Here is a 26,580-nt window from a genome sequence, read left to right on the forward strand (position 1 = left end):
AAATAAATAAAACTAAATAAATATTTATTTTCATTTTATAGTCGTTTCAAGAATATATTTATTTATACTCAGGGAGAATGAATATGTCGAGACTATCGACGGACACGTTGAGCCTCTAACCCCGTCACGCTAAGGGGGGGGGGGGGGAAGGAGGCGGTCTTATTTTTTGCGTCCTCGCAGCAGCGTTAATCGCGTCGAAAAATGTAATTTTTAAGAACCAATGAGATTGCAGTATTATTTGATTTTATTAAAGAGGAGCAGCATACCGGGGGCCCCAACGGGTGGAATTGGAGAAACGCTAAAAATAATCTCGACATATTCATTCTCCCTGAGTTTAAATAAATACATTCTTGGTCGTTTGTTTTAGTATAGTCTTCAATTATATTTCGTTAATCTCGAATTCTACTTCCACTCAAAAGTATTTATTTGTAAATAATTATCCAGACTTTAATTTTGTGGGCTACTCGATTGTTTTAGATTCTGAATTTGACCCACCATTTATATAAAATAACTGTCCACCACTGATTTAATATAAAGACGATAAGAAATAATAATAAGGTTAAAGAAAAGTATTTTTTAAAATATTTACCAAGAGATTTAGACCTTGTCCATTCAATAACAAAACCATTCTAGTTATACAAACCTCCATTCTGAGCATGAACTCGGCATTACCTTGATTCAACGTTCTTAGAAACCTTACTACGTTCCCGGTATTCCCAAAATTATCAATAGTTATTGAAAACGAAAGTTAACCCTCTGGAAAGTGGTCCTTTAAACAGGGACCTCAAAAACCCTAATAGCTTAATTCTTAAACAAACAAAATGTTATAGTCATACCATATTTGGTTCGTTCCTTCAGCCAATAAAGGACAGTCAAAACAACCGATTATCATAAGACATCCAAGGCTATTAACTGAAAAAATAACTTTCCACATATGAGTGCAATCAAAATTTTCACGGGTCCTAAGAGGCCCCCAGTTGAAAATTAAGCGCAAAAAAATCTGTTAGCAAACGTCTAAACCCCCTACATTACGCTTTCACATTTTTTTACCATCTCAGATTCGGTATGACGTTTTCCATCTGGCTAGGATATCAACCTCGGGTCACGCATACTAACAGCTACAAAAAATGTAGAATCTTTCTTTGAAATATTCGCTTGATGTCCGTGAAGGTCTCTTTCGCCTTCTTCATATCCTGCAATCACTGGCGTACCCTCAAAAATGGAATGAAATTAACTGACTAAACCCTTGTACGTAACTACGGTCGCTAGAACGCCGATTTCGGGACCACCCATCAAAATAGTAATTAATTAATCGATTAATAATGTTTTACGACGAAAGACGGTGAAATAGGACTGCTCATTATGAAGTCCAAGGGATTATTGTGCAGTTTGGATGTACCAGTTTTAAGTGTCTCGCTGCTGTTACTTTTGGATTTTGTGCAATCCCAATTTCCTTCAGGTAAGCTATAGAATATTCAAACAATGTTTAGAACGGTTCATTTCATTAAAATACAAGATTTCAACCATCCCACTAAATTTATGTATGACAGATTAATGAGTAGGTAAGAATTAAATCGAAAAACAAGGATTTGACAGGTTGAATGTAAGTACGAAAAATTGGGTTTTAAATTAGTACGAAAACATGATTTTAATGCAAACATAAAAGTCAGAAAAACCGGTTGAGAGCATGGATAAAAGGTCAAAAAACTGTTTTAAATCGATTCATAAAAGGTAGAAAAACCGTTTTAAGTTGATTAATAACAAGTCGAAAACCCGTTTTAAGTTGATTTATAAAAAGTCGAAAAATGGTTTTAAGTTGATTCATAAAAAGTCGAAAAATGGTTTTAAGTCGATCCATTAAAGGTCAAAAAACCTTTTTAAGTCGATTAATAAAAGGTCGAAAAACCGTTATAAGTCGATTCATTAAAGGTCGAAAAACCGTTTTAAGTTGATTCATAAAAAGTCGAAAAACCGTTTTAAGTTGATTCATAAAAAGTCGAAAAACCGGTTTAAGTTAATTCATAAAAAGTCGAAAAACCGTTTTAAGTCGATTCATTAAAGGTCAAAAAACCTTTTTAAGTCGATTAATAAAAGGTCGAAAAACCGTTTTAAGTCGATTCATTAAAGGTCAAAAAACCTTTTTAAGTCGATTAATAAAAGGTCGTAAAACCGTTTTAAGTTGATTCATAAAAGGTCGAAAAACAGTTTTAAGTCGATTCACTAAAGGTAAAAAAAACCTTTTTAAGTCGATTAATAAAAGGTCAAAAAACCGGTTTGAGTCGATTCATAAAAGGTCGAAAAACCGTTTCAAGTAGATTAATAAAAGGTCAAAAAACCGGTTTGAGGTGATTCATATAAGTTCCAAAAACCGGTTTGATGTGATTCATATAAGTTAAAAAACCCGGTTTGAGGTAATTCATATAAGTTCAAAGCACCGGTTTGAGGTTATTCATATAAGTTCGAAAAATTGATTTAAAAAGATCCATATAAATTTTGAATATATATATTACAGAAATTGTTTAAAGGTTCGAAGACGAGATTTAGGGGTTGGGTTCGGAAACCAGTTTGAAGAAAACGTAACGAATTCGATTTAAGTGTCATAGGGCCCGGGTTTTTACGTTGAAGGTTTGATCTGAAGTAATTCTATATATACCTATCTATCGATAAGAAAAAGTGAATTATAAACCAAAACCGGCTACCCAAGTAAGGGTGCTTGTGATAATACGACTGAATTGGAGGGCCGGGTGCAAGAATGCTAACGTGAGCTTCTTTTTTTTAAGTTAGGCTAAAACTAATTTTCAAATCAAAGAGGGTAAGGGCACTTTCCATTAGGACCGGCCCACCGTACCCCATCAGGTTCAGGGCCCTGGTACAGCTGTACGACTTTAAACCACGGTTTGGTTATAGGTTCCTGTGATCTCTTGCGATCGGTGGACGTGAGCCAGTTGCCTCTGGGGACGAGTCAAGTGACTGGTTTCTGCGAGAAGCGTCCGACGACGCCGCTGACGGGTGAAGAAGACATTCCCTCCATCTTCTGGTCACCGGATGTAGCCTACCGCGTCACCCAAAGAGCCGTGCTCTCCGTCTCAGCTTTGCAAATATTCCCCGGTTAGACGCAAACGTCGAAACAGTTCCTTCAAATACTATAACCGACAATATTGTCTTCTACAGAAGGACAATTCCCCAGGGACTATTCGATCGTCTCGACGATTAGACCTGATCAGAATAGCGTGGGCTACTTATTCTCCCTTTTCGACGACTCGGGTCAGGAACAGCTGTCGGTTAAGATTGGTAATAACGTCACCTTCGCTTGCAAATCCAGCAAAGGTTCTCCCGCTCTGACGTACGCTCATTTTGACGCCAAACTCAACGATGGAAAGTAAGTCCATAAGTCAATTTATGTATAATAATAATAATATGTTAATTACGGGAGAAGTTTTTCTCTTTCTATTCTGCTAATTTTATTCGCTTGAAATATGTACCTTCACAGGTAACCGATGATCTTTCAAATCATATACTAACGTTACCATAAGTAAAGTAATTACTTAAAGCAAAAGTGACATAATTAACAAAAGTGTGTCAATCGGACCTATTTCGTAATGAATGTTACGAACGAAATACAAGTTGGGAGGGGAGAAGGGAAAGTATGCCTTGGGGAGGGAAGGAAGTTAAAACCAACAAATAACGCCTCGTAGTGAGGAACGGAGGAACTAAGTAGCACTGGTCAAAGTTATTGTATTTTTTATTTTTCGTCGTTCTGTGGAGATGCTAACGCCTTCTGCCTACGATATAATACCATAGACTAAAAAATATCCAGAAATAAATAGTCTTTTATGTGGTTGATCTCGAGTCGAGCATTCATTAAACCTTAAGCATACGAAAGTACAGGGATTGTCACACTTTTGGTAATTATGTCACTTTTGCTTAAAATAACAGTCGGCTTTAAAAGTCCCTCGATGACTTAGGCCTACGGTGGTGCTTTGGGTATTAGCCTAGCTAATTATTATTATGTATTATTGCCACCTGTATATGATAATGCCCTTGTTATTAGAGATGACAATGAATCAATCCGATTCTTCGAACAAACGACTTCACTGGAGATCGTGGTGCCATCTATTTATGGCAAAGGAAGTTAAGCTAGATTCAAAATAGCGAAACGATAACTTCGCTAGAGAACCATTGTAGAGTATTATAATTAGACAACTTATACTCTATTACCCATGCTAGATTTGTCACCTGTCCGGGCTTGTGTACGCTGGCGTAGGGCATTACGATGATAGACCTCTGGTGGTGTGGTTTTAATCTTACCGGTACACCGGGCTATAAATTCTGCTACTTAGTGGGCTTTAACCTAAATTATATATCCCATATAAAATATATTGTAAAAAATTACTATTGTTTAAGTTATCGTCAAATTGACAAACCAGCAAATTAACGCGAGGGGTACTTTTATGTCCCGCCTTTTGGGTCAAAATGTAGCGTAAGCATCTTGTTTTGATTTAGACGCTAGTGACACATCAAGCCGACACTTTCTTTAAATGTAAGACATGTCCTATTTCCTTAATGGTATTTTTCTGACCAAGCCTTTTTCGACATTGACATTCTCGCCCGGCCCTAAATGGGTTCGAGTGTGCAATAACAGGTGGCTTTACCGGGGAGTCGTGGTCCGGCTCTTGTAACTTATAAGGGTGGTGGCGCAGTGGGAGATGTTAGTTCTGATCAAATGGTCCTATCTTCACCTCCAACTTTGGTCAGGTTTGGGCTGGATACTGAGCTTCGGCTCAGGCTAACGGAGAGGGTCCGTGCAAACTGGCCGCCTCGGCGGATTGGGTAGCCTGCTGTGGGGCGGCGGACCTGCGTACGAGGGCACGGTGGGCCTGTTTCCCAGCCTTTTGGAGCACACCGGGATCTACGGTGCCAGCTGTGCCGGGTTATGTGGACCGCTGTGTGCCCGTCGTTCCCCTTTAGGAGCTCTCTCCAGGGTTTGACTCCTTACCTGTGTAGGTAGGGTGTCAGCTGGAGTTGCTACAGCATCCATTCTAAATCCCAATGCTGTGTGCGAAGTGGGGATTGGAACCCCCATTGCTGCTCCTTCTGCTGGGTTGAGTGGCTCGCGTCAAAGGTGCGACCATCAGTAGTAATAACTACTACCCATGCTGGATTTGTCACCTGTCCAGGCTTGTGGACGCTGCCGTAGGGCACTATGATGATAGACCTCCGGTGGTATGGTCTCTGTTACTAGGTACATCGGGCTATAAATTCTGACGCACTGACATTCTCGCCCAGCTCCAACTTGGACCTGCAACCGAAATGATGAATATATCATCGTCCTTGGTTGTATCACCTTGGGCATATTAAGACACTATAGGGGCTCTGTGCTGACCTAAGCTTTCATTTCGAAATAGCTCTAAAAATCTACCTTTTGCTAATTTTCGTCGTTATTGTACACATTTGAATTCGCTTACTGCCTGCGAAGATACGTGTTTACATTTTGGGACCTTGATGAGATATAACCGAAACATATGTTCGATAGGTGGCACCGAATAGCATTCAGCGTCAAGGGCGACTCCGTGACCTTCTTGAGCGAATGCGTCGAGAGGGGTACGGCGCCTCTTCTGCGAAGCGAAGACGAGTCAGTCGAAGCGACGGGGCTGACTTTCGTGGGACAGCATTTATCGGACGAGCCCATTTTCGAAGGCGACATTCAACTCTTGCAGATCATCCCCAGCCCGGAAGCGGCTTACGAGCTCTGTTCGGACTACATGCCCAATTGCGACACCCCTTTCCCGTACAGTATCGACACCCGAACCAGCTACCCCGAGTCTAAGCCCAACGGATACCCGGATGCGGACGCCAACACGGCAGAGCGATACGGGAATGACACCTACAACTTTAACGTAAGATTCTATAGCAACTTAAGCCACCCTACAAAACTTAAAGATCAGATTCCTTACATAGAACAACCAACTTACGCTACTCTTACAAGACATTAACGTAAGATTCTATACCTAGACAAATAAATTAAGCCACCCTTACAAAACCTGAAAGTTAGATTCAGGTGCATAGACCAACAACTTAAGCCATTCGTAGAAATCTGTATCGTAAGATTCTATACCTAGACTAACAACTTAAGCCACTCTTACAAAACCAGAAAGTTAGATTCAGGTACATAGACCAACAAATTAAGCCATTCTTACAAATCTGTATCATAAGATTCTATAGCTAGACCAAAAACTTTAGCCACTCTTACCAAACCTTAATAGAACGTGATACATCGAACTTACCAAGTGTCTTTGAAAATAGGAATATGAATCATCGGGGGACCATAACGCCCCTGACAACGGCTACAACGGATACCCGACGGAAAATGGCAATTACCCGGGACCAGAATATCCCTCACCGGGTTACCCGGGGCCGGAGTACCGACCGTCTGGATACCCATCTGTGCGTATCATCAGAAAAATATCATTTATTTATTAGTTAATGTTTCAATTTTGCATTATTAGGGTAACGGTCCAAGAGGCTACACGGGACCACCCGGTCCTATGGGACCCAAAGGAGATAAGGTATGCATGTAAATGAATATAAGTAACGTAAAAGCATAAGTAACATAATAACCACATAAGTATGACTGTGAAACTTACTTAAAAATTACTACGAATGGGAAAATATTTACTTTCAGAAAAGTGAGAGTGTATATAAGATTAAATATTTTTCAACATCAAACGTTTTCTATAAAATGGCTGCAGGAGACGATTTTCTGGTCCTGTCAGTTTTAAATACTAATAATAGCTCGCGGAGATTGGTCATTCCTTGACCAAGTAAGGATTTATTAGAGACATAATTGTCATTAAAAACTTACCATTCGGAGAATAGATAGTATTATGTTAGAAATAATATAAGGTATTAAGAATTAAACCATTACTTTCCACATAATACGATATAAATTTCAGGGTGACTCTGGCAGAGATGGTTTGTCCGGTACGGATGGAATCTCCGGACCTCCTGGACATATATTCATGATTCCGGTAAGGATCTGACCACCATGCTTCTATCGAATAACCTTGATTGATGCATTTATTGTCATTTTCAAGATCACGCCTCAAGGGGAAACCAAAGGACCCGATACGAACGAAGCCCTGAGACAAATGCTAAGTCAACATATGGTAATGATATTACTTTATTGCCAACGGCATAGTCCATTTACGAATGTTTACTTTAGTATTCAATGAGAGGTCCCCCTGGTCCAATGGGCCTAACGGGGCTTCCGGGACCATTGGTAAGATGAAAAGTACCATAGTCGAAATTCACTTAACTTTTCTTTAATACGAAAACTTATTTTGAAAATTTGATAGGGTCCTGTAGGTCCTGCTGGTTCCAAAGGCGAAGGTGGTGAGTCGGGACACGAAGGACAAAGGGGACAGCGAGGGTCAATGGGTTTACCAGGCAGATCAGGAAGAAGGGTTAGTATCAAATATTCAAACTACATATTAAGTACCTCGGTATTTACTCGTCTTTTTGTATAGGGAAAATCAGGAAAGGACGGTGAAAGGGGACCAACCGGTCCGCAGGGGCTAAAGGTCAGGTGTCCCAATAGTGGTTATAAAAGCAGTATTAAAATAGCTTTCGTTTAGGGTGAAGTTGGGCTGCCGGGCCTTTTAGGTTTACCAGGAGAAAAAGGAGAAAGGGTATGACACTTGAACGATGTCTTTTGCTCTTTCCTTTAAATCTCATTTACGTGATTTTTGTAGGGATATACAGGGTCACCAGGGGAAGTAGGAACCCAAGGTCATGAAGGTCCGCCGGTAAGATCTCATTAAAGTAATTATGTTAATGGACAATTACTCAGAGAAAACCAATTTAGGGCGATGATGGTCATCCAGGTTTACAAGGTTTACCAGGTGAAATGGTGAGTTATAAATCCACAAAGCGGAACGAAAGGTAACTTCTAACCAAACTCGTTTACTTATCACAGGGTCCACGAGGGTTTCAAGGTCCAAGAGGATTTCCAGGAGTAGCAGGACCTCCCGTAAGCTGGCGCTCATTGGCGTATTTTCGAATGTATTGCTTACAAGTATTTCGCGCGATACAAAGGACTTAATTACGGCAGGGAATACCAGGCTCCGAGGGCCCCACAGGACCTAAGGGCAAAGAAGGATCACCGGGACAACCAGGACAACCGGGGCAATCTGGTCCCATTGGACCAGTGGTAAGAGCACCGTGATAAATTGCTGACGTAAAGTTACCCTATTCTCTAACTTATCGAATTTTACAGGGATCCCCAGGACCACAGGGACCCTTGGGTCCCCAAGGACAACCCGTATGATCTCTACGATATATAGGGATTCTTTTATGAAACTTGAAATAATCGCGTGCTTTTGTAGGGCCCCCGTGGAAAACCAGGTCTTCCTGGCCTGCCTGGTGCCGATGGACTTCCAGTATGGTCAACTTTTAAATAATATGTTATACTATAAACGTTTCACACGATATTCACCAAACAGGGTCATCCTGGAAATCAGGGAATTCCAGGTGCTAAAGGAGATCCCGTACGCTAATTAATTTTTTGAAATAGCTTCGGGAAAACTGAACTAAATAGCTTAAAATTTATTCTCCAATCAGGGTTCGCAAGGAAACCAAGGCACGATGGGTTTTCCGGGACAAAGAGGTTCAAAGGGCGATCAGGGCCCAAGAGGGGTTGCTGGTGAAAAGGGTGACAAAGGTGTGTTAAACACAATTAAGAAATATAATGATTTTGAACTTCGAATGTAATTTAATTTTTAATTCAGGATCTCAGGGAAATGAAGGAATGAAGGGTGATCACGGAGCGAAAGGGGACACTGGCCCTACTGGTCCGGAAGGAACTCCAGGGCTTGAAGGTCCCGAAGGACCAAAAGTAAGTCCTAACTACGGAAATTAGAATAAAATAAAACTATTCTGACAAAGACAAGATTTGATTTTGTTTCAGGGTTCCGAAGGTCCTAGGGGGGAAGCTGGACCGCCTGGTCACCCTGGAGAGAAAGTAATTGTACTACAAACAAAGTGTTGTTCCTAATTCTAATATCCAAATACAGGGTAAAATAGGGATTCCGGGGTTTCCTGGTTATCCGGGAGCAACAGGACAAAAGGGCGAAAAAGGATTTTATGGAAAACAAGGCGATAAGGGCGACAACGGAGACAGGGTAAGGGTCTTTAGCCAATTTAACAGAAATAAAAGTATCCGTAGTGAAAATCAATATTTTTAAGGGCCACTCTGGATTGCAAGGTGAAAGAGGACAACAGGGTGAACCGGTAATGATTTCAGTCAGAGTTTTGTAAGTGGGAAATTGCAATTAATTAATTAATCAATTAATGTACAGGGGAACCGAGGTAGTCGGGGATTACGAGGTAAAAGAGGTCAGCACGGAGACAAGGGCAGTCCGGGCGAACCAGGGCCACCTGGGACCGCTGGCGAAAGAGGTTTGCAAGGCAGTGACGGACCAAGAGGATATCCAGGACCACCGGGTCCAATGGTAATTGAGTGAAATTAGTACGAGGAAAAAAAGTGAAAGTTACCAAAATTATTTTAGGGTGCTAGAGGCAAAGATGGTCTACCGGGGCAACCAGGAGAAAGGGGACCACCAGTAAGAATATTAACCTACGGATATTCAAATTGAAAATTAATGCAAATGACCAAAAATAGGGTGAAGCGGGCCCCACAGGATCATCAGGGCCGCCGGGAACAATCGGACCGCAGGTTGACCGCCCAATATATAGAGCAATTTATAGAAATTTTAACCATAACGTTTTCCCAGGGTCCAATTGGCGAACCAGGACCAACGGGAGGCAACGGGGAACCGGGACCCCCAGTAAGATATCAACTAATACCACCCAATTCTTTTTAATTATATCGCCTACGTTAATTTCATTCAAATTAGGGGGCACCTGGTGAAACTGGCCCATCCGGGCCCGCGGGTAAAGAAGGACCCCCTGGAATACCAGGAACGCAAGGGGATCCTGGAAAGTTGGGCCCACCTGGTACAGCTGGTTTTCCAGGAGACAGGGGTCTTCCTGGCCCTTCGGTAAATAAAGGAAACCCCACCGGAATACACGTTTTATCAAAGTAACTAATAGCTAAATACCGTAGGGAATACCGGGGACCAAAGGTGACATAGGCCCTCCTGGGGCTGCGGGCCTCATTGTAAGTTCACTGTAAGATTATTTTAAATGGTAGTGTTAAAACGAATGTAAATATTTGGACTCTAGGGAGAAAAGGGAGCTATGGGGATGCCAGGAATTGCGGGCCCACCTGGGGAAAAAGTAAAGTAAATGGTATCCAATTTAGGTTACATTTAAAACGGCTCCTTAGACGTGCATATTTGTAGGGTCAAGTTGGATTTCCTGGCCCACCTGGCCCTTCAGGGCCCAAAGGGGACAAAGTAAGGATTCTAGAAATAAATTAAATTGATTTATTTGAATTCTTCTTCAAATTTACGTCAATTCTAGGGTGATAGTGGCCTTCCGGGGCTCGTAGGACGAGACGGAACAGTTGGGCCAAGAGTAAGTACCCTCCATGGTTTATGGAAATCTTAAGTTTTACCAACGTTTGGCATCAATTAGGGCCTCCCTGGACCACCAGGGCCTGCAGGAACGCCGGGAGAAGACGGAGACAAAGTAAAATTATTCTCTTACCTTTTATGGTAATTCGAATATCATTAACCATTAATACGATTTACCATTAAGGGCGAAGTTGGATTACCTGGAATGAAAGGGTCGAAGGGTCTAAAAGGAGACTCTGTAAGAAACGAATAAATATGGTACCTCATATCCACCTTAACATATGACACGATTGAACTTTGAAAAAACCAGGGGCCGGCAGGACCTCCTGGAATTCAAGGTATCAGGGGTGAACCAGGGGCAGCAGGTCCCGAAGGCGAACGAGGCTCAATCGGGCCTCAAGGCCCAAGAGGTTCTAAGGTATGTTGAAGATTTAAATATGAATGACATGATTAGACAAATTGCCTAACGTTCTGATAAATCTAGGGTGAAGAAGGACCCACAGGACCACCAGGTCCGCAAGGATCACCGGGAACTCAAGTATAACAAACACATTCTGAACTTTAAAAAAGCTCAAAACAAATTAATTTTATTTACATTTATTAGGGACTTCCAGGGATTGCGGGTATTAAGGGCGACAGAGGAGACCCCGGTAAAAGAGGGTCTCAAGGACAGCCAGGTGTACACGGAGAACCAGGGCCCCCGGGAACCAAAGTAATTTTCATAAATAAATATTTGTCTGTGGAATTTGATTACTATGTTTTCAATTTGAACAGGGAGGGGAAGGTGGTCCAGGTCCAGCAGGTGCCGAAGGAAAACAAGGTCAAAAAGGAGAATCAGGGCAACCAGGGTCACCTGGGGGAATGGGCAAAGAAGGAGAACCAGTATATATGACGAATACTTTTATTATTATTATAGTTTTATTACCATCTAATCACGGTTTACATCTAGGGTGTAAGAGGACCCCAAGGTCCAAAGGGCGAGGATGGGAGCTCAGGAATTCCAGGGTCACAAGGTCCTAGGGGTCCCCCAGGAATAGAAGGCAGTAAAGGATCACCGGTAATTACTCGAAATTCTTTTAAATTAAAGCGACTCATCAAATTAAATCTGATTTGCATTGATAACAATCTTAGGGTGTACCAGGGTTTCCAGGGGCCACTGGAGAAGCTGGTCCACCCGGTATTAAAGTAAGTATTTATATTTGTAAGCATTTAATAAAAAAAATAAAAAAATAAAAGAGTTATATAATTTGTGACAGGGTGAACAAGGAGTGAGCGGTGAAGATGGTAAACCAGGGGATCAGGGACCTCCGGTTTGTTATAAATATAAAAGCACTTAGCAAATTTATTGTTTAAAATTAATAAAATTTCATTGAATAGGGACCATCGGGAGAGAGAGGCAAAATGGGCATCAATGGCGCACCGGGAAAACCAGTAAGACCAAACTGTTATAATAATGTCCAGAGATATAGCATTTCTCTTGAAACAGGGAGCAACAGGACCGGCTGGTCTGCAAGGAGATACTGGTCTCTCTGGTGAGAAAGGAGACAAAGGCATTGCTGGCATGACAGGTGAACAAGGACCAGTCGGACCAAGCGTAAGTTAATTCTGAAGTTATTTACCCGCTTTGACATAATTAATATTAATATTAATATTCTAGGGATTACCGGGAACACAAGGAACCCAAGGTCTACGAGGCTTACCAGGGCCTGCGGTAAGTTAACTAACGTACCTAAAATTTATCCTTAGTATTTAGTCTTTGCCGATTTTAACGAAATTTGGGATAGGGAGACGTAGGACCACCAGGATCCCAAGGGCCACCAGGTCAACCGGGGGCAATTGTAAGATGTATTAGTACCGTAATATTTATCTAAAAATTTAAATTAACATTCCATAAATCCAATCATCAGGGTACAGTTGGTCCTAAAGGGGTTAAAGGTGACTTGGGAAAACGCGGAATAAAGGTACATTTATATTTTACAATGACATTTTGTAAAGAAATACGACCGTGCTAATAATAAAGGGTACAGGGTCATCGAGGACTAATTGGCAGGGCTGGACGTAAAGGGGATCCCGGCGAGAAAGGTGAAAAGGGGGACAGGGGTGAGCCAGGACCCATCGGCGATAAAGGAAACATAGTAATCAACGCTATCTAATAGTAAGTCTACCATCAACGTAACTCAACGTATGCACTTTTTAAAGGGTCCAATTGGTCCTGAAGGACAAAAGGGTAATGATGGTACGGTAGGAGAAAGTGGATTTGAAGGACCCACGGGACCCAAAGGGGCTCAAGTACATTTTCGTATTAACATTATGATAATATTTTCTACCACTATCATGATAAAAGGAGTGGTAGCGAAAATTCATTCGCGAGGTTAAGAACTCCACGTTATGAAAGAAAAGTTGAGGCTTCCACAATGTCTTGCAGGCGTTTCGACAAGCTGTTCTGTAAAAATAATTCTGAAAATCCCCTTTAATTATCCCGTTAGATCAGAGAAAAAAAAACAATTAGGGTAGGTCAACTACCGTATAGGTAACGGATAAATACCTAAGCAAGTAATCACGACTTCACAAGTTAAGTAATTTTCTCTCACGAACATAATTTTTTAGAAAAATAACCTATTTTCGGTCCAATTAACAAAGACTATAATTGGACCAAAAACATTTACGTCAATTTTAAGGTCGTCGTTAATGAAAAGTTATCAGAAACGCATGCAGACCAAGTTATCAGTGACGTAATGGGAAATAAATTTCGCCAAACATGATGTCAGATAATAACAAGAAGACGCGTTTTCATTTCCTAAAGGAGAAAATCCCAAGTTTTCTACGTGGATTTGCTTAACCTCGGTTGTAATAGAACTTTAAACTAATAATTATGTGCCATAGGGATCTACTGGACCTAAAGGAGACAATGGACCTCCAGTAAGTGAACAATTTGGAAAAATATAATTAAAAGGCAATTATATTTATTTGAATACTCAAAATGTACTTGTTTCAGGGCCTACCAGGACCTCCGGTAATAATATATAATTAACCTGTACTACAATTTGCTAAAACTTATGTAATGTCCAGGGACCACCCGGAGAGGGTCCTCAAATACCACCAGAAATACTTTTCCAAAGGGACTCCGCATTGTCTAGGTACAAAAGAGATGTATCAGAGCCCGAAGACAAAGTTCCAAAGAAAGAGACCGAAGACGCGACAAACAAGGACCAGGGTGATGTAATTAAGGATAAACTTGTCAATATGTACGCCAATATTTACGTCATAAGGAAACAAATTGACGTCATGAAAAAACCCTTGGGTACCAAGGAAAACCCCGCTAGGACATGCCGTGACCTCTACTTTGGCCATCCTGACTTTCAAGATGGTAAGGAAGAAATAAATACTGATTGTCCTCAGTGGCGGACTGTACATAGGGTGGCCTTGCCCGATAGCTTCTTCTGAAGTGGGCCTCGTAAAAATTAGACATTATTCAAACTAATAAATAGCCTTATACTTCTGGGTTGGTCCTTTGGTCTGATGACAACCAAAATGTTTGGTCACAGTCCGCTACTGATTGTCGTTTGACATTCAACGAGGTGATTAACTCGAAATGCGTAAATTAGGAATGTACTGGATAGACCCTAACCTCGGTGCAATCGACGATGCCATAGAAGTGTTTTGCAACATGACGGGCCAAGGAAAAACATGCATTCAACCCGATAAGGAAACTTCAATTGTAAGTAAAAGGGTTTTTTATGAAGATAAACTTAAAGATCTTAAGATCTTCTGTAAAATTAATCCCGAATTTCAAGTGGCCTCTCCTCGTGATAGCAGATCTAATCAATCCAAACCTGGAAATTAGTGCGGCAAATTACGGAAAATCAAACAAGGCTGTGTTCGTTTAAGCAGGAATCAAAACCTTTAATTTGGGATGAATATACAGATATGTTGCTATCGTAAGATCTCGGGGATAATTAAGACGAACAGGATTTTAAGCTTCATTATTTATAGTCCTCGTAACACTCATTTATTTTGACTTGAATCACGGTCACACTAGACCATGAATCACAGTTTCATTCGTTTTGGATGTTAGTTTTGACCAATCAAATTTAGAGAAATTGATCATGAAAAATGGTTTAAATTGATAGTGTGATCTTGGCTTTCAAGTAATAATACAAATATCCAGACATCGCTACGTGCAGATTTTAAGGTGGTGTGGTCATTCGAGAAAGATTACATAAATAAGTGTTATAGCTAATTCTGAGTTGTTCTAGCTCATGAAATTTGAATGATACTCTGTCCCTTTAAATTAAAACCCCTCAACGTGGCTACTTGGTGTTTTAGTGTGAAGTGCACCGAAAAAGTGTGGTCGTTCTTGAAATGGCTTAACGTACGGAAGATAGTTAACTCCTCCCCTACAGAAATTACATCAGGTTTCCTAAATCTTACGTCTTCCAGAGTACATTCCCCTATTGCGGCTGTGTATTTTAAGTTAATATTATTCAACGTTACCAATGTGCATCATCTATGGTCGCATCCGCACATGGGTGGTCATAGATGGGAATCAGAGCTAGTGCTCAAGGAGTTGCGGGTCCTTGAGCACTGTGGGATTTAAATCATGCAAGCATCATTTCCCAACTCATCATTTCTTATCTACAGATAAGGATTATCCCATACTGTGACAATGAATTTGGGGTTTATCGGATAATTTAAGCGCGGTAGCGCAGGCTTTGATACTCTAAACTTACAAATTAAAATTGAATTATTAACCTCGTGTGAATTTTCCCAGTTATTAAATTGATCATATCTTTGTGGTTACTATTCATTCCAAATTCGTCTGGAAAGGTTTGAGAACATTTATGTATGATATTTTATATGGCTCGGGTTTAAGGTGGTGGTGCCTTGGGTATTAGCCTAGCTGATTATTATTATTGTAAAGTTAGAAGCCGCAAACGTGGCCCCATCTATAGATTCTTTGTTAAACTAAAAATAATTATTAAAGCTTACCGGATTATGGAAACGGTGGTTCAGTAATCAATCTAGAGATGGCGGTAGTGTAATTACAATATTACCTTTGGTGAAAGAAGGTGAATCTCTACTATATTTTAACCCATCAATTTGCTAATTGGATATCTCCGAAACCGTTAATGCGAAATATATAAATGCGGGGTCTATAGATAGGCACTCGAGGGCCCATAGATTTGGACCCTTGATTGTTCAACAGCCATTAGGTTGAGAAATGTAAAGGATGCGTCAATAGCGAGGTCAATAATGCAGGGTGTTTCAAAACCAAGCAGCAGGGAAATGCGAACATTAAGGTCGGGGTTCGTGTGATAGGTGAAAAAGGACTTTGTAAACAAATCGAGGTAACCAGCGTAAAAAAGTAAACTTAAACAGTATTTAAAGTCCCTGCTGCTTGGTTATGCGCTTGTTGCAGCCTACTTCCACGGGCTAGTTGGCCCGACTTTGAAGTTCTCTGGCGCTCTTTTAACTCATCGTAGGAAAATGGGGAAAAACAAGCATACTTCTCAACTCACACCCTACAACTCCTTAAAATTTTTCCATAACCTTCTGAAACACCCTGTATAACCAATATAAATGATACCTCAAGAGATCAAAAATGAAAAGTATTCGCGGTCATAATTTCAATTTTGGGAGAATGAAAACGCAGATATTTGGTCATTAAATATATTTCTATGTCAGCGTGGAACTTATATTACGGCATTTGTGACGTATTTTTATGTTTTTTTTTAGATGCCAAACATACAATGGAGGAAAGAAAAACAGCAGAAATGGTTCAGTGGTCTCCGAAGTGGTTTCAAAGTAAGATTTCTCGAAAGGAGAGTGTATTTCCCAGAAAGTTTTAATTACAATTACCATAAGTAATATAATAATAATAAGTATGATACTGAAAGATATCGGCTAATGATAGTCTGTCGCAGAGCCAATACGTTGCGGAACAGGAAAGTCGTATATACTTTATTTCTTTGTGGGCCAAATCACTGCCAGCTAGTGATTAGGAGCAACAAACACAAGGAGAACGCAGCTGGCCTTTAAACACGCTAACGAAGGGTTGTGTACGAATTTCATTGAACGAGCGTCACGAGCCTTTACGCTGAACGTTTTACGGGCGGGGGGGGAGACAATTTCCGAATTTCCCCTTCCGACGGCAGCAGGCGCTAAAGCGTCTAGCCAATGAAAAACGTACACAAGAAAATCCATGACTTTTGACGGGTTGCGTTCTCCTTGTGTGGGGTGTTGTGTTTGTGGCTCCTAGCTGCCAGGCTAGTCTGAAGGCCATAAATTCGAACCAAAACGCGTCTAAGAGTCAATTACGAAAATAACTATCTCCATTAATGAAGCGACCATTTATAATAATTCAGCAATATTTTTCCCAAGTAAGCTTTACTCTTGAAAGCGTTTCAATAGGCCTTTCTATAAAGTAACATTGGCATTCTTGTTTTGATGTTGCTGCTGCCGATGACGTTTCCCTACGAAAAACTCTGGACACGAGTAAATTCGACGAGGAACACTGTTTTTAAACGTAAACTGAACTGAACTGCTATGTATATCGTGACGAATGAGCTACAAAAAAAAACAAGTTCAGCAAGCGTAGAAATGCCTATTTTCACTAGGGGTCTAGGCCTACGTAAGAAAAGGTCTGTAGGCCTCGTTACCTGGACGTTCCACAGACTAGTAACAATTCGCAGTGTTGTCAGTCCTTAGTCATGGTTTAATTTATGTTATCATTGACGAAACAGGCAAGCATTTAAATAATTGCGTTGGGAGAACGATCGTATCATCCTTATGTGTATTAACATATGTAACATGGCATTCATAAGTATGCCATAAGACCATTTTCTTTAATGAAACCTAGGAGCAACAAACACAACACCCCACACAAGGAGAAGGCAACCCGTCAAAAGTAGTAGATTTTCTTGCGTACGGTTTTCATTGGTTAGACGCTTTAGCGCCTGCTGCCGTCGGAAGGGGTAAATTATGAAATTGTCTTCCCCCTTTCCGTAAAACGCTCAGCCTAAAGGCTCGTTCAATGAAATTTGTACACAACACTGTGTTAGCGTGTTTAAAGGCTAGCTGCGTTGTCGTTGTGTTTGTTGCTCCTTGATGAAACCTTGTTCACGGGATATAACGAATATTACGTCACTTCCAACTCCGTGACGAAAAACGTGTCAGCAGCTTTACTGCTAGGAAATGGAAGTTAGTGAAGCGGATTTTGTGCACGCGCAGAATTTTACGCGAGTTTCTAGCTTTAGGAATCTATAGCTTAGCTATATCTATATATACCGCAAGGATTATACGATTTTTTGAATTTTTGGGTTCGCTTATTGTATATTCCGTGTGAAACAAGGTCTCATTGAATTGTTTTCTCTACAAATGTTATACAGAGGCATACTTATGAGTGATTATGTATATTACTTATATGCTATTATTGGTTAACTATTAATAACGTACATTTGGGCAGCACACTGTTCTCAATCAGGTATAAAGTAGATAAATGTTTTTCAGATAACTTATGAATCACTGGGTGAGGTTCAAATGTCCTTCCTGCGACTGTTGAGTAGCGAAGGCAGTCAGAATTTCACGTACACCTGCATGAACTCAGCGGCTTGGTTCAACCAGCAAAGTGGCACGCACAATTCGGCGGTCAAGTTAATGGGCGCCGACGGACAAGTCTTTGGGCCAGACACTGAGAAACCTTTAATTCTGACCGACGGATGTAAAGTAAGTGATATATTCTGGATGATATACGTGTTAAGCTTTTCCTGGTAATCGCGTAGGGGATACTTGTAGACAGTGGCGTAACTAGGCCAATGATCCCAATGCAGTTCATTGGACTTGGTGTCTACTAGAGGGGGTGGAAGCCTTTCCCTTTTTCCAATGGGGCTTCAATAAACCTACTTACGCCACTGCTTGAGTTGTAGATTTATTCTTTACAATCTACACTCTTAGAGATTAGTAAGTAGCACACCATGATATCCGTCCCGGGTGTCACCCATGCTAGCTACGCCACTGACTCCTACAAGTTCCTCCTACACGTTTTCGAGGCCGAGCTTAATGCTTATAAATACTGTTTCGTTGCAGTCCCGCATAACAAGCAGCAAAACAGTGTTTGAGGTGCAAACGACGAAAATGAATCAGTTGCCTTTGGTTGATTTCCTTCCCACTGACTACGGGCTTCACCATCAAGCCTTTGGCTTCCTCGTAGGACCCGTTTGTTTCTATTAGTTCTCGACTACTCGTATACTTCTCACGTTTACAATAAACTGCCAATAAATTAAAAATTTACAAATTAACTTGTTTAAAGTGTTATTTGCCAACACCGCGTAAACTACAGGCTAATTGGGTTACAGAAGGAGCCTACAAAACTTAAAATAAGGAGCCCCAAACGTGCTTGCAAATTCAAAATTAAGAAACCTTGAACAACTTGTTTAATTAAAGGGTATTATTTTCCTGTCAAACTGTCAGCATATAGCTTGTTTGATTTTTGAGTTAAACAGAGTACACGACGAAGAAATACGCCATTTGGACATAACTACAGCTAGATTCCGTTACATACTATTTTGTCTTTGCAATTGCAATGATAATACTTTGATACTATTCTTTATAAATGCATTTTGTCGTCTTGTAAATAAGGCCCTACCTTAAAAATCCTGGCGCCATTTTCATCGGTAAAAAATCTTTTCGCAATCCAAAGAAATAGTCACTGGCATCTAGGAGCAACAAACACAGCAACCCGTAAAAAGTCGTGCATTTTTTGCGTACAGTTTTCATTGGTTAGACGCTTTAGCGCCTGCCGCCATTAAAGGGAATATAACCTGCAAAGCAATCTTTACGGAAGACCCCTTCAATTTTTCAAATGTCCCTGTACAGTGGCGCCCAACATTTTTAAAGCCGAAGGCAAGAGCGGCCAGAGCTGCAAGCGTTGGTGTTCCACACCAAATACCTGAGGTTATATTCCCTTTAAAAGGGGAAAATTCAGAAATTGACTCCCCCCCCCCCCTGCCCGTAAAACGCTCAGCGTAAAGTTTCGTCCAATGAAATCAAAAGCCAATTAAATTTCGGATTGGTCGCTTCTCTATGCTAAAAGCTTAATGTATTTCCATTTATGCTAGGAGCAGATATGCAATACACAAAATAACTATGTTATCTTTAGTCCATTAAAGCAATTTTTGCCTTTGAAAAATTTTTATTAGCGTTTCCGTGCTGCTTGGATTTATAAGAGCACTCTAAACTGTATGACGTTGAGCGAGCTAGCTAACGAGTTTCTATGCAACATTTTTAACTGCATATTTTCCAACAACCTCGAGTGCTGTTGCTGTACATTAGCTGGTGTATTCAGGATAACAGAGAATATGAAGCTTCGGTTTTCATGATTTCAATTAGTTATTCGCCGGCTTCATGCTGCTAGCGGCTACAGTACTGCCAAAGTCTTACATAGACTGGTCAGCAAAAGTAAGGATTGAAATTGGCCAGAAAATTCCCGTGGGTCAGACAAGTAGTTTCCACCTTTTCAAGAGAGCCAAACCTTATTTTTAAACGGCATAACACAATTTTTAAATATTTATTTGGACCAATTAATATTTATTTTGTTATAAATATACACAATAAAACAAATCTAACATGTTTTTTCTTTTGTTCAAGTACGGCTTCTTACAAATCACTCATTAAACGCAGGCCCGACGAGAGAGGGAACCCGGTTACAAATTCAGCCTCTAGGGCCCGGCTATTTGGGCCCTTCTCCCAAGTCCCTCGCTGTAAACGGTTAGTTATTTCCAGTAATAACGGCTCTCTTGGGGCCCGAAATAATTATTTTACCAGGGCCCGGGCCCGCTCTCGACGGCTTGATTAAACGCATTACATTTGTTTTTTAATATGCACTATTAAAGCGTCAATCGAAATTAAAGAACGTAACCAATCTCGAAAATTATAAAATAACAGAAAACGTTCACTGCTTATTATCTAACCATACATCTTTAAGGAATGTAATTTTATCCAACCATTTTCCATCTAAAAATACCATCCTTTTCTGAAACGCAACTACAACTACTACTACTTTCGTCGTATTAATAACGATATAATTTTAAACTAAAAACTGAGAAATATATAATATTGATATGACAACATCTTTAGAATGAAGTTAGAGTTTGGTTTAGGTAGGGTGCTGAAAGACCAGTGCATGTAATGCAAACCATTCAATAACTTCATCCGTGTTTTTATCAAAGTAACAATCTACAAAGCCTACTGACAAACTAGAAATTAAAGGCGTTAAATAGGCACATCAATTACATTTTTTTGTACTTCCCATAAATAAGTATTATACTACGTAATCAGTAATCACCCTTAAAATTCGCTAAAATAGTATAAAATTAGAAAAACTAAAAAAAGTCTAACCAAAAAGTCGAATAAACTTTCACAATTTTTATCGAAAGTGAAGCAATTTTGACATTATCCAATCATCAATGGCGTTCGTAGCTAAAGAAACCGATCGGAATATATCATTCATTTGAAAGCAATTGTATTCTTCCCACTTTGGAAGTTTGGTTGCTACCATAGAGATTGCACTCAATTATTCAAACATGATCTCGCTTTATGGTCAAAACAACGACTTTAGCTTCAATTTGGGCCAATTCTTCCTGATCGAAATTGTGAAACACTCGGGGGACATTTTTTCAAGTAAATTTGAAAGTTAAATTTAAATTACAAATGGTCAAAATAAAAGCAGAGACAAACCATAAAAACCGATTATAGAAATGTTTCGTTTCTAGATAGTCGAATAATTTTACTTTAAATAAAAATCCTGGTTGCAGAGAAAACTTAAAAAATATTATCCAGTTCAAAATTTGACACGATTCATAACATTTTTTTAAAAGTTCGTCTGTCATATGTTCAGCAGATCTTGATCATCAAAGTACTCGGGCTCTTCGGCTTTCTCCCCCCTCCCCCTTCCCCGTAGAAATGTCCGGTTGATGTCGAAGCAATTCGACAACACGTGAATTATATTTATTGTACGACGTTTTGTGATTGTTAATACTTGTTTGTTTGTGGCTAGTACTTTGTTTGTTGGTAAGAGAGACATATTTCGAAGGAATATCTTTGCATGGTCGAAAGAGATAGTTTGATTAAGTTGACGATCACTTCTTGATGAAGCCGTTGAAAAGTTCCATCGGAATCGGGAACACGATGGTCGAGTTCTTCTCAGCCGCGATCGAGTTGAGAGTCTGCAAGTACCGAAGCTGTAAGGCTGCCGGTGTGTCCACCATCACGTCCGCCGCCTCCTTCAAGGCCCGAGAAGCACGCTGTTCGCCCTCCGCCGCTATCACCTACAAAAAATGTACATTGTTAAGTACCGTAGCTCGTGGTACTATGGTGATATGTAGAATTATATATGTTTACTTTGGCTCTGGCTTCCCTGGTTGCTTCAGCTTCGGCGGCCATGGCTCGTTGCAACTGGACGGGCAAACGAACGTCTTTCCTGTAATTTATAAATGGTATAAGAACTTTTAAAGTGGCACTGTTGAAGTTCTGTTACGCTTACATTTCAACTCGTTCTACTTTGACACCCCATGGATCTGTCGCTTCGTCTAGACTAGACTGAAATATACAGAGATAAGTGTCAAAAATCAGGATAATTAGCGAATGGTTGATTGTCGCGGTCTGTGAACTTACTTGCATAATGTGGCTGATGATTTCTCGCTCGCTGAGGATTTCGCTGAGGTTTTTGGTACCGAGGACGTTCCTGAGCGTGGTGGCAGCCAGCAATCGGGTCGAGTGTCCGTAGTCTTCGACGTTCGAGACGGCGATTGTCGCGTTGCTTATGCGGTAGTAGACCACGGCGTCCACTGCCACCGTCACAGAATCGCGGGAAAGAATCTGCAAGCGAGAAACAGTTGACTTCAATAAAACCTTTTCTACAATTCTATGGAAAGAGTATTAATACACCGAGCCTGGACGCGCAAGCTACTCTTTATATAGATCATTGTCACTCGATCTTAAAGAGGTGCCAGAAATAAGCGATAGATTTCAAAAGGGCGAGGGTCGACGCGACAAATTGGGTTAGACCTAAAAGATAACTTTTGCGTCAACTTTCGTCTTCGTCGGGTTTTTGACCTTATATAACATTAAAACTAGCCTTAAGGAAAAATTCACCAGGTTCAATAATGTAAAGGTATTTTCAAAAACCACAAGTACAATCAACTTTGTTTTATCGAAATTGGCCAAGATGGTACTTTTAGGCGAGACTAATTTTAAGAACGCGCTGCCTTATTCAGTGCAAAATGTTTGGAAACGATAGATGGCGGTAATGTTATTGAAACTGACTAATTGCTCCTATAAAGTCCCGATCAAGGGCTTTGTTTCACTTAAATTAAATAAGGGTTAGTTTTCATGTTTTCCGTCATCACTATTTCTTCAATAACTTTACAACCATTTGAAAAATGAAACCAGATTTGGTTTCCGAATATTATGACGCTTCGAACAAGTGTAGACACGACAAATTATATTTATTGTTTCATGACGTCATTTTGGAGGGGTTTGGCTATTTCCGGCTTTGCTCATGTCCTAATTGTGGTAGGGCATTAAATTTCACTGCATATTATTTTCGTGAGGGTATTCTTTCATAGAAGCCCATATTTGGCTCTCTACCTAAAACAGAAATAAAATGGCTGCCACGAGAAAACGGCCAGAACCTTTTGATCGGGACTGTACATGACAAACCTGGGATTTATTTGCGTATGGATTAAAGTGGGTTTTTATTTACAAAATAAATGCACTTTTCCAAGGTTACGCACCGTGGGAGCCCGTTTAAGATTAATATAACCCAATTCCTGGCATCAAGTCTAAGAGTGGCCCCATACGCAACCAAAACCCGCAAATGTTGAACCAAGCTTATATACCACTTTGAAATGTAACATTTAGAGAACATAAAACATTTTTCGAGTCTCGGCGAGTAAAACAACCTGAAATAAGAGAGACAGTGACTGAATATGTCGGGGCTAGATTCTTCACTGTCGCCCCAGAGATAAATTTGGAATGTCAGCCTTTTATAAATAACATAATGGTATCTTTCCCCATTTTCCTAGGACGTACACGAAGCACGTCGTATTGTTTCCCCGAGCGCGCGCACAGCCTTTATTTTTAGTCCCCGAGAGCAAAGCGGGGATTCGTAATGGAGAATGGTGAGTGTTCCCAATGGTCGGCCAACATTCTTCTTCGCCAGTAAACAAGTGATTGATTGACGACTTTTTGCCTTAACGTCTCAACCAGCTGCCTTTCGCTATAACGCTGGATAACAGTCAATAGCGCAAGCTGCTCTAGCTTCTTGGCAAAGCGCGTTTTTAGTACAATATACTCCCTTTTATCCTAAGATCTGCAGTACCCCCTTCTCGCTAATGACAGGATCTAGGTCTTAGCAGATACCAATCGCCTACACGAGCACGCACTCAAAAGGGGAGGGTTTTTTCCCGTTTATGTTCCGTGCCAAATCTGATTCCGTCCGTTTCGTAGATTTCCCAGTCTTTCAATCGAACATGAAAATCGCGTGATTGAAAAACAATATAGGAAAAATAGATATGTCGAGCTAAAAAACGCGTAGGGATGACTGTGTAGGGTAAAGTTACGTCTACATTCCGTTATACAGGGTGTTTCAAAAGTTATGCAAATATTTGAAGGAGTTGTATAGGGAGTGAGTTGAGAAGTACACCTGTTTTTTCCCATTTTGCTACGATGAGTTAAAAGAGCGCCAGAGAGCTTCAAAGTGTGGCCTACTAGCCCCTGAAAATAGGCTGCAACAAGCGCAAAACCAAGCAGCAGGGAAATGCGAATATTAAGGTTTGGATTCGTGTGATTGGTAAAAAAGGACTTTGTAAACAAATCAAGGTAACCAGCGTAAAAAAGTAAACTTAAACAGTATTTAAAGTCCTGATGGACCGTGATTTCCCGTCACTGCAACAATAGAGTTCACTTCGGAAGAACTGGCGGATATGCATTTTTTTTTATTTATCTTAATTCGCAAATTCATAGTTCCCCTGAAATCATATTTCCCTGCTGCTTGGTTTGGCGCTTGTTGCAGCCTTCTTCCAGGGCCTAATAGGCCACACTTTCAAGCTCTCTGGCGCTCTTTTAACTAATTTTAGGAAAATGGGGAAAAACAGGCATACTTCTCAACTCACCCCCTACAGATCCTTAAAACTTTTGCATAACCTTTTGAAACACCCTGTATAGTGCGGGTTTAAACTGTGTAACCGCCTACCACGCTTTTTTTAACTAAAATTTTTAATTTACTTATACCATAAGTAACGTAATAGCCGTAAATAATCCACTACATCCTTCCTTCAAAGTGACGCAAGCCATATCTAAATAGCACCAGCAAGTGATTAATTATTTTTGAGCAATTTAAAACTTTTTCAAAATGAAAACTAAACGCTTACTTTAGCAAACATATTGAATTGGAACATAAAATTTACATTCAGAAACGCTTTGTCTCTAGAGGGAGCTAATATTTTTCAATTCTGAGATCTGTACACGTTTTTTGAGGAGTTGGTCGACATCGAATTGGCTGACCAATAAAATAGATCGATTATGAAAGTCAGTGGTTGGAAATTTCAATTGGCTACTTCAATATAAGATAAAACCAACAGACTGCTTTACGCAATAAAAATATTTTAATTAAAAACAATTAAAAGTACAGCACGACTGATGATTTATTAAAAAGTTTAATTACGTAATAATTGAAGTTTGTGGTTTTTATCTTATGCTGAAAATTGCCTTACCCTATCTTGTGAAGGCTTACTTCCTCTACCTCATAACGTTGACTGTTCCGTGGTCTTCCCTTAACCTTGGAACAATGGGACGGAAGATGTCGTAGCAAATGACGTTTTGACGTAGGAGTAGTGGGTCTTCATTAGAAGGGGATAACCAAATTAGTGCTCGGAATTGTTTATTCATTATCCACAAATTTTCCGATTTATTTAAAAAACGTTGGTAAAAAGAATATCATTTTAACTTATTTAATTATGTTTTTTACGCAACCAAGCATTTATTTGAATAAAAGTGGTATTTATTTAAATAATTGTTTGTTTTATTTAAATAATAGGCTTATTCACTTTCGATTATTTAAACATTTTACAATTTTTATTCAACTATTGGTTATTTAAATAAATATTATTTAAATCTCGCCGACCTTATTTTATTCATGGATAAAAATTAATCGAATGCCGAGCACTAAACCAAATTTTCACCTACTGACTTTCGGTACTCTAGCTCTATGTAAATTAAAGCCTCCTAGATGATTAAATTTCCGGATGTATGAAATTGCTAATCTTCCTACTATACTAATCAGTGGCGAAGAAAAATGTTGAAAAGAAACAAGAATAAGTATACAAGTATCATACTTATTGTCATTATGTTTCTTATGACTCCATGAAGTGGAAACTTAAGCGTTAGCTATTCCAAGCCGTGTCACGTTTATCCATTGCCACTATCATTTAAAAAAAAGTTAATCTGTCCTAAGTAGTAGTTGGTTCTGCAAACGAGTCGACTCAAACGTTCTCAGTACCAAAAAATAAGTTCTTGATAAATTCAAACAAGATCAATTTACTGAAAATATAACGGAAAGACGCTTCATTGATTGGCGGGATAGTTGTATTCATTCTGTGGTTAGTCGCTAACATGTTCGCGAATACCGCTTCAAACGCTGACATCGACTAGCTAATGAAAGCGATCCATTTTAGAACCATAGAATACATAAACTTCGTTAAATATTGTCCTAAGCGAAGTACCCTTTCAAAAATATACGTTTATGATTAGATAAAAATTGTGGGATATTTTTAGGAATAAAATTACCGATATATTAATATTTTAATAAGGTTAAAAGTGGAAGTTTCTTCGGATATAGTTTATGGAATCCCTCTAGAGGAGTGCAAGAGGAAACAATTAAAAATAAAATAGTACGTGGAAAGGAATCTACTCCAGCCAGGTCTTAACTCTCGCGAGAGCCATCTGTCTTTTATAGTAAATATATTAATTCTGTGTACCTGTCTGTGGT

The 26,580-nt window shown here is 39.9% G+C and overlaps 2 protein-coding genes and 1 non-coding gene across 7 annotated transcripts in view; 1 reads left to right on the plus strand and 2 right to left on the minus strand.

The window, feature by feature from the left end:
• Positions 1 to 1,170: 1,170 nt before the first annotated feature.
• LOC149943866 (uncharacterized) lies at positions 1,171 to 18,802 on the plus strand. Its single transcript, XM_090174911.1, has 56 exons — positions 1,171 to 1,459; positions 2,908 to 3,108; positions 3,172 to 3,379; positions 5,534 to 5,897; positions 6,304 to 6,444; positions 6,507 to 6,566; positions 6,954 to 7,028; positions 7,095 to 7,166; positions 7,223 to 7,279; positions 7,356 to 7,463; positions 7,527 to 7,580; positions 7,635 to 7,688; positions 7,752 to 7,805; positions 7,865 to 7,909; positions 7,976 to 8,029; positions 8,111 to 8,209; positions 8,276 to 8,320; positions 8,385 to 8,438; positions 8,502 to 8,546; positions 8,620 to 8,719; positions 8,787 to 8,893; positions 8,966 to 9,019; positions 9,072 to 9,179; positions 9,244 to 9,288; positions 9,357 to 9,509; positions 9,567 to 9,620; positions 9,680 to 9,733; positions 9,792 to 9,845; positions 9,915 to 10,058; positions 10,124 to 10,177; positions 10,243 to 10,296; positions 10,362 to 10,415; positions 10,483 to 10,536; positions 10,597 to 10,650; positions 10,720 to 10,773; positions 10,846 to 10,953; positions 11,020 to 11,073; positions 11,140 to 11,247; positions 11,310 to 11,417; positions 11,485 to 11,592; positions 11,667 to 11,720; positions 11,792 to 11,845; positions 11,913 to 11,966; positions 12,022 to 12,129; positions 12,193 to 12,246; positions 12,320 to 12,373; positions 12,443 to 12,496; positions 12,563 to 12,670; positions 12,735 to 12,824; positions 13,419 to 13,454; positions 13,531 to 13,548; positions 13,605 to 13,902; positions 14,141 to 14,253; positions 16,272 to 16,340; positions 18,045 to 18,260; positions 18,621 to 18,802. Exons 1-56 carry the CDS (start codon positions 1,363 to 1,365, stop codon positions 18,762 to 18,764), a joined length of 5,094 nt encoding a protein of 1,697 aa, XP_090031037.1. The 5' UTR covers positions 1,171 to 1,362; the 3' UTR covers positions 18,765 to 18,802.
• On the minus strand, positions 15,081 to 15,200 carry LOC149943867 (U8 small nucleolar RNA). Its single transcript, XR_016481095.1, has one exon. It is a non-coding gene; the product is annotated as a U8 small nucleolar RNA (small nucleolar RNA).
• Positions 18,803 to 20,086: 1,284 nt separating the features above from the next.
• Positions 20,087 to 26,580, minus strand: part of LOC149943868 (band 7 protein AGAP004871-like) — an 80,394-nt gene continuing 73,900 nt past the window's right edge. For all 5 annotated transcript variants that reach the window (XM_090174639.1, XM_090174637.1, XM_090174638.1 and 2 more), the window contains 4 exons: positions 22,206 to 22,409; positions 22,075 to 22,130; positions 21,933 to 22,011; positions 20,087 to 21,859 (listed from right to left, as the gene is read on the minus strand). In XM_090174639.1, coding sequence (XP_090030765.1) covers positions 21,671 to 21,859; positions 21,933 to 22,011; positions 22,075 to 22,130; positions 22,206 to 22,409 — 528 coding nt within the window. In that variant the 3' untranslated portion in view covers positions 20,087 to 21,670. The remainder of the gene's footprint in view (positions 21,860 to 21,932; positions 22,012 to 22,074; positions 22,131 to 22,205; positions 22,410 to 26,580) is intronic.

Source organism: Leiobunum rupestre, chromosome 5, assembly GCF_980474605.1.
Source record: "Leiobunum rupestre chromosome 5, qqLeiRupe1.1.hap1, whole genome shotgun sequence".
In the NCBI taxonomy this organism is placed as follows: Eukaryota; Metazoa; Arthropoda; class Arachnida; order Opiliones; family Sclerosomatidae; genus Leiobunum; species Leiobunum rupestre.

Bases quoted from the DNA above. Each gene is read 5' to 3' on its own strand.
- LOC149943866 (XM_090174911.1), top strand. From the start codon at position 1,363: ATGAAGTCCAAGGGATTATTGTGCAGTTTGGATGTACCAGTTTTAAGT. The intron at 8,030-8,110 runs GTAAGCTGGCGC...TAATTACGGCAG, and splicing joins CAGGAGTAGCAGGACCTCCC to GGAATACCAGGCTCCGAGGG. The intron at 8,321-8,384 runs GTATGATCTCTA...GTGCTTTTGTAG, and splicing joins TGGGTCCCCAAGGACAACCC to GGCCCCCGTGGAAAACCAGG.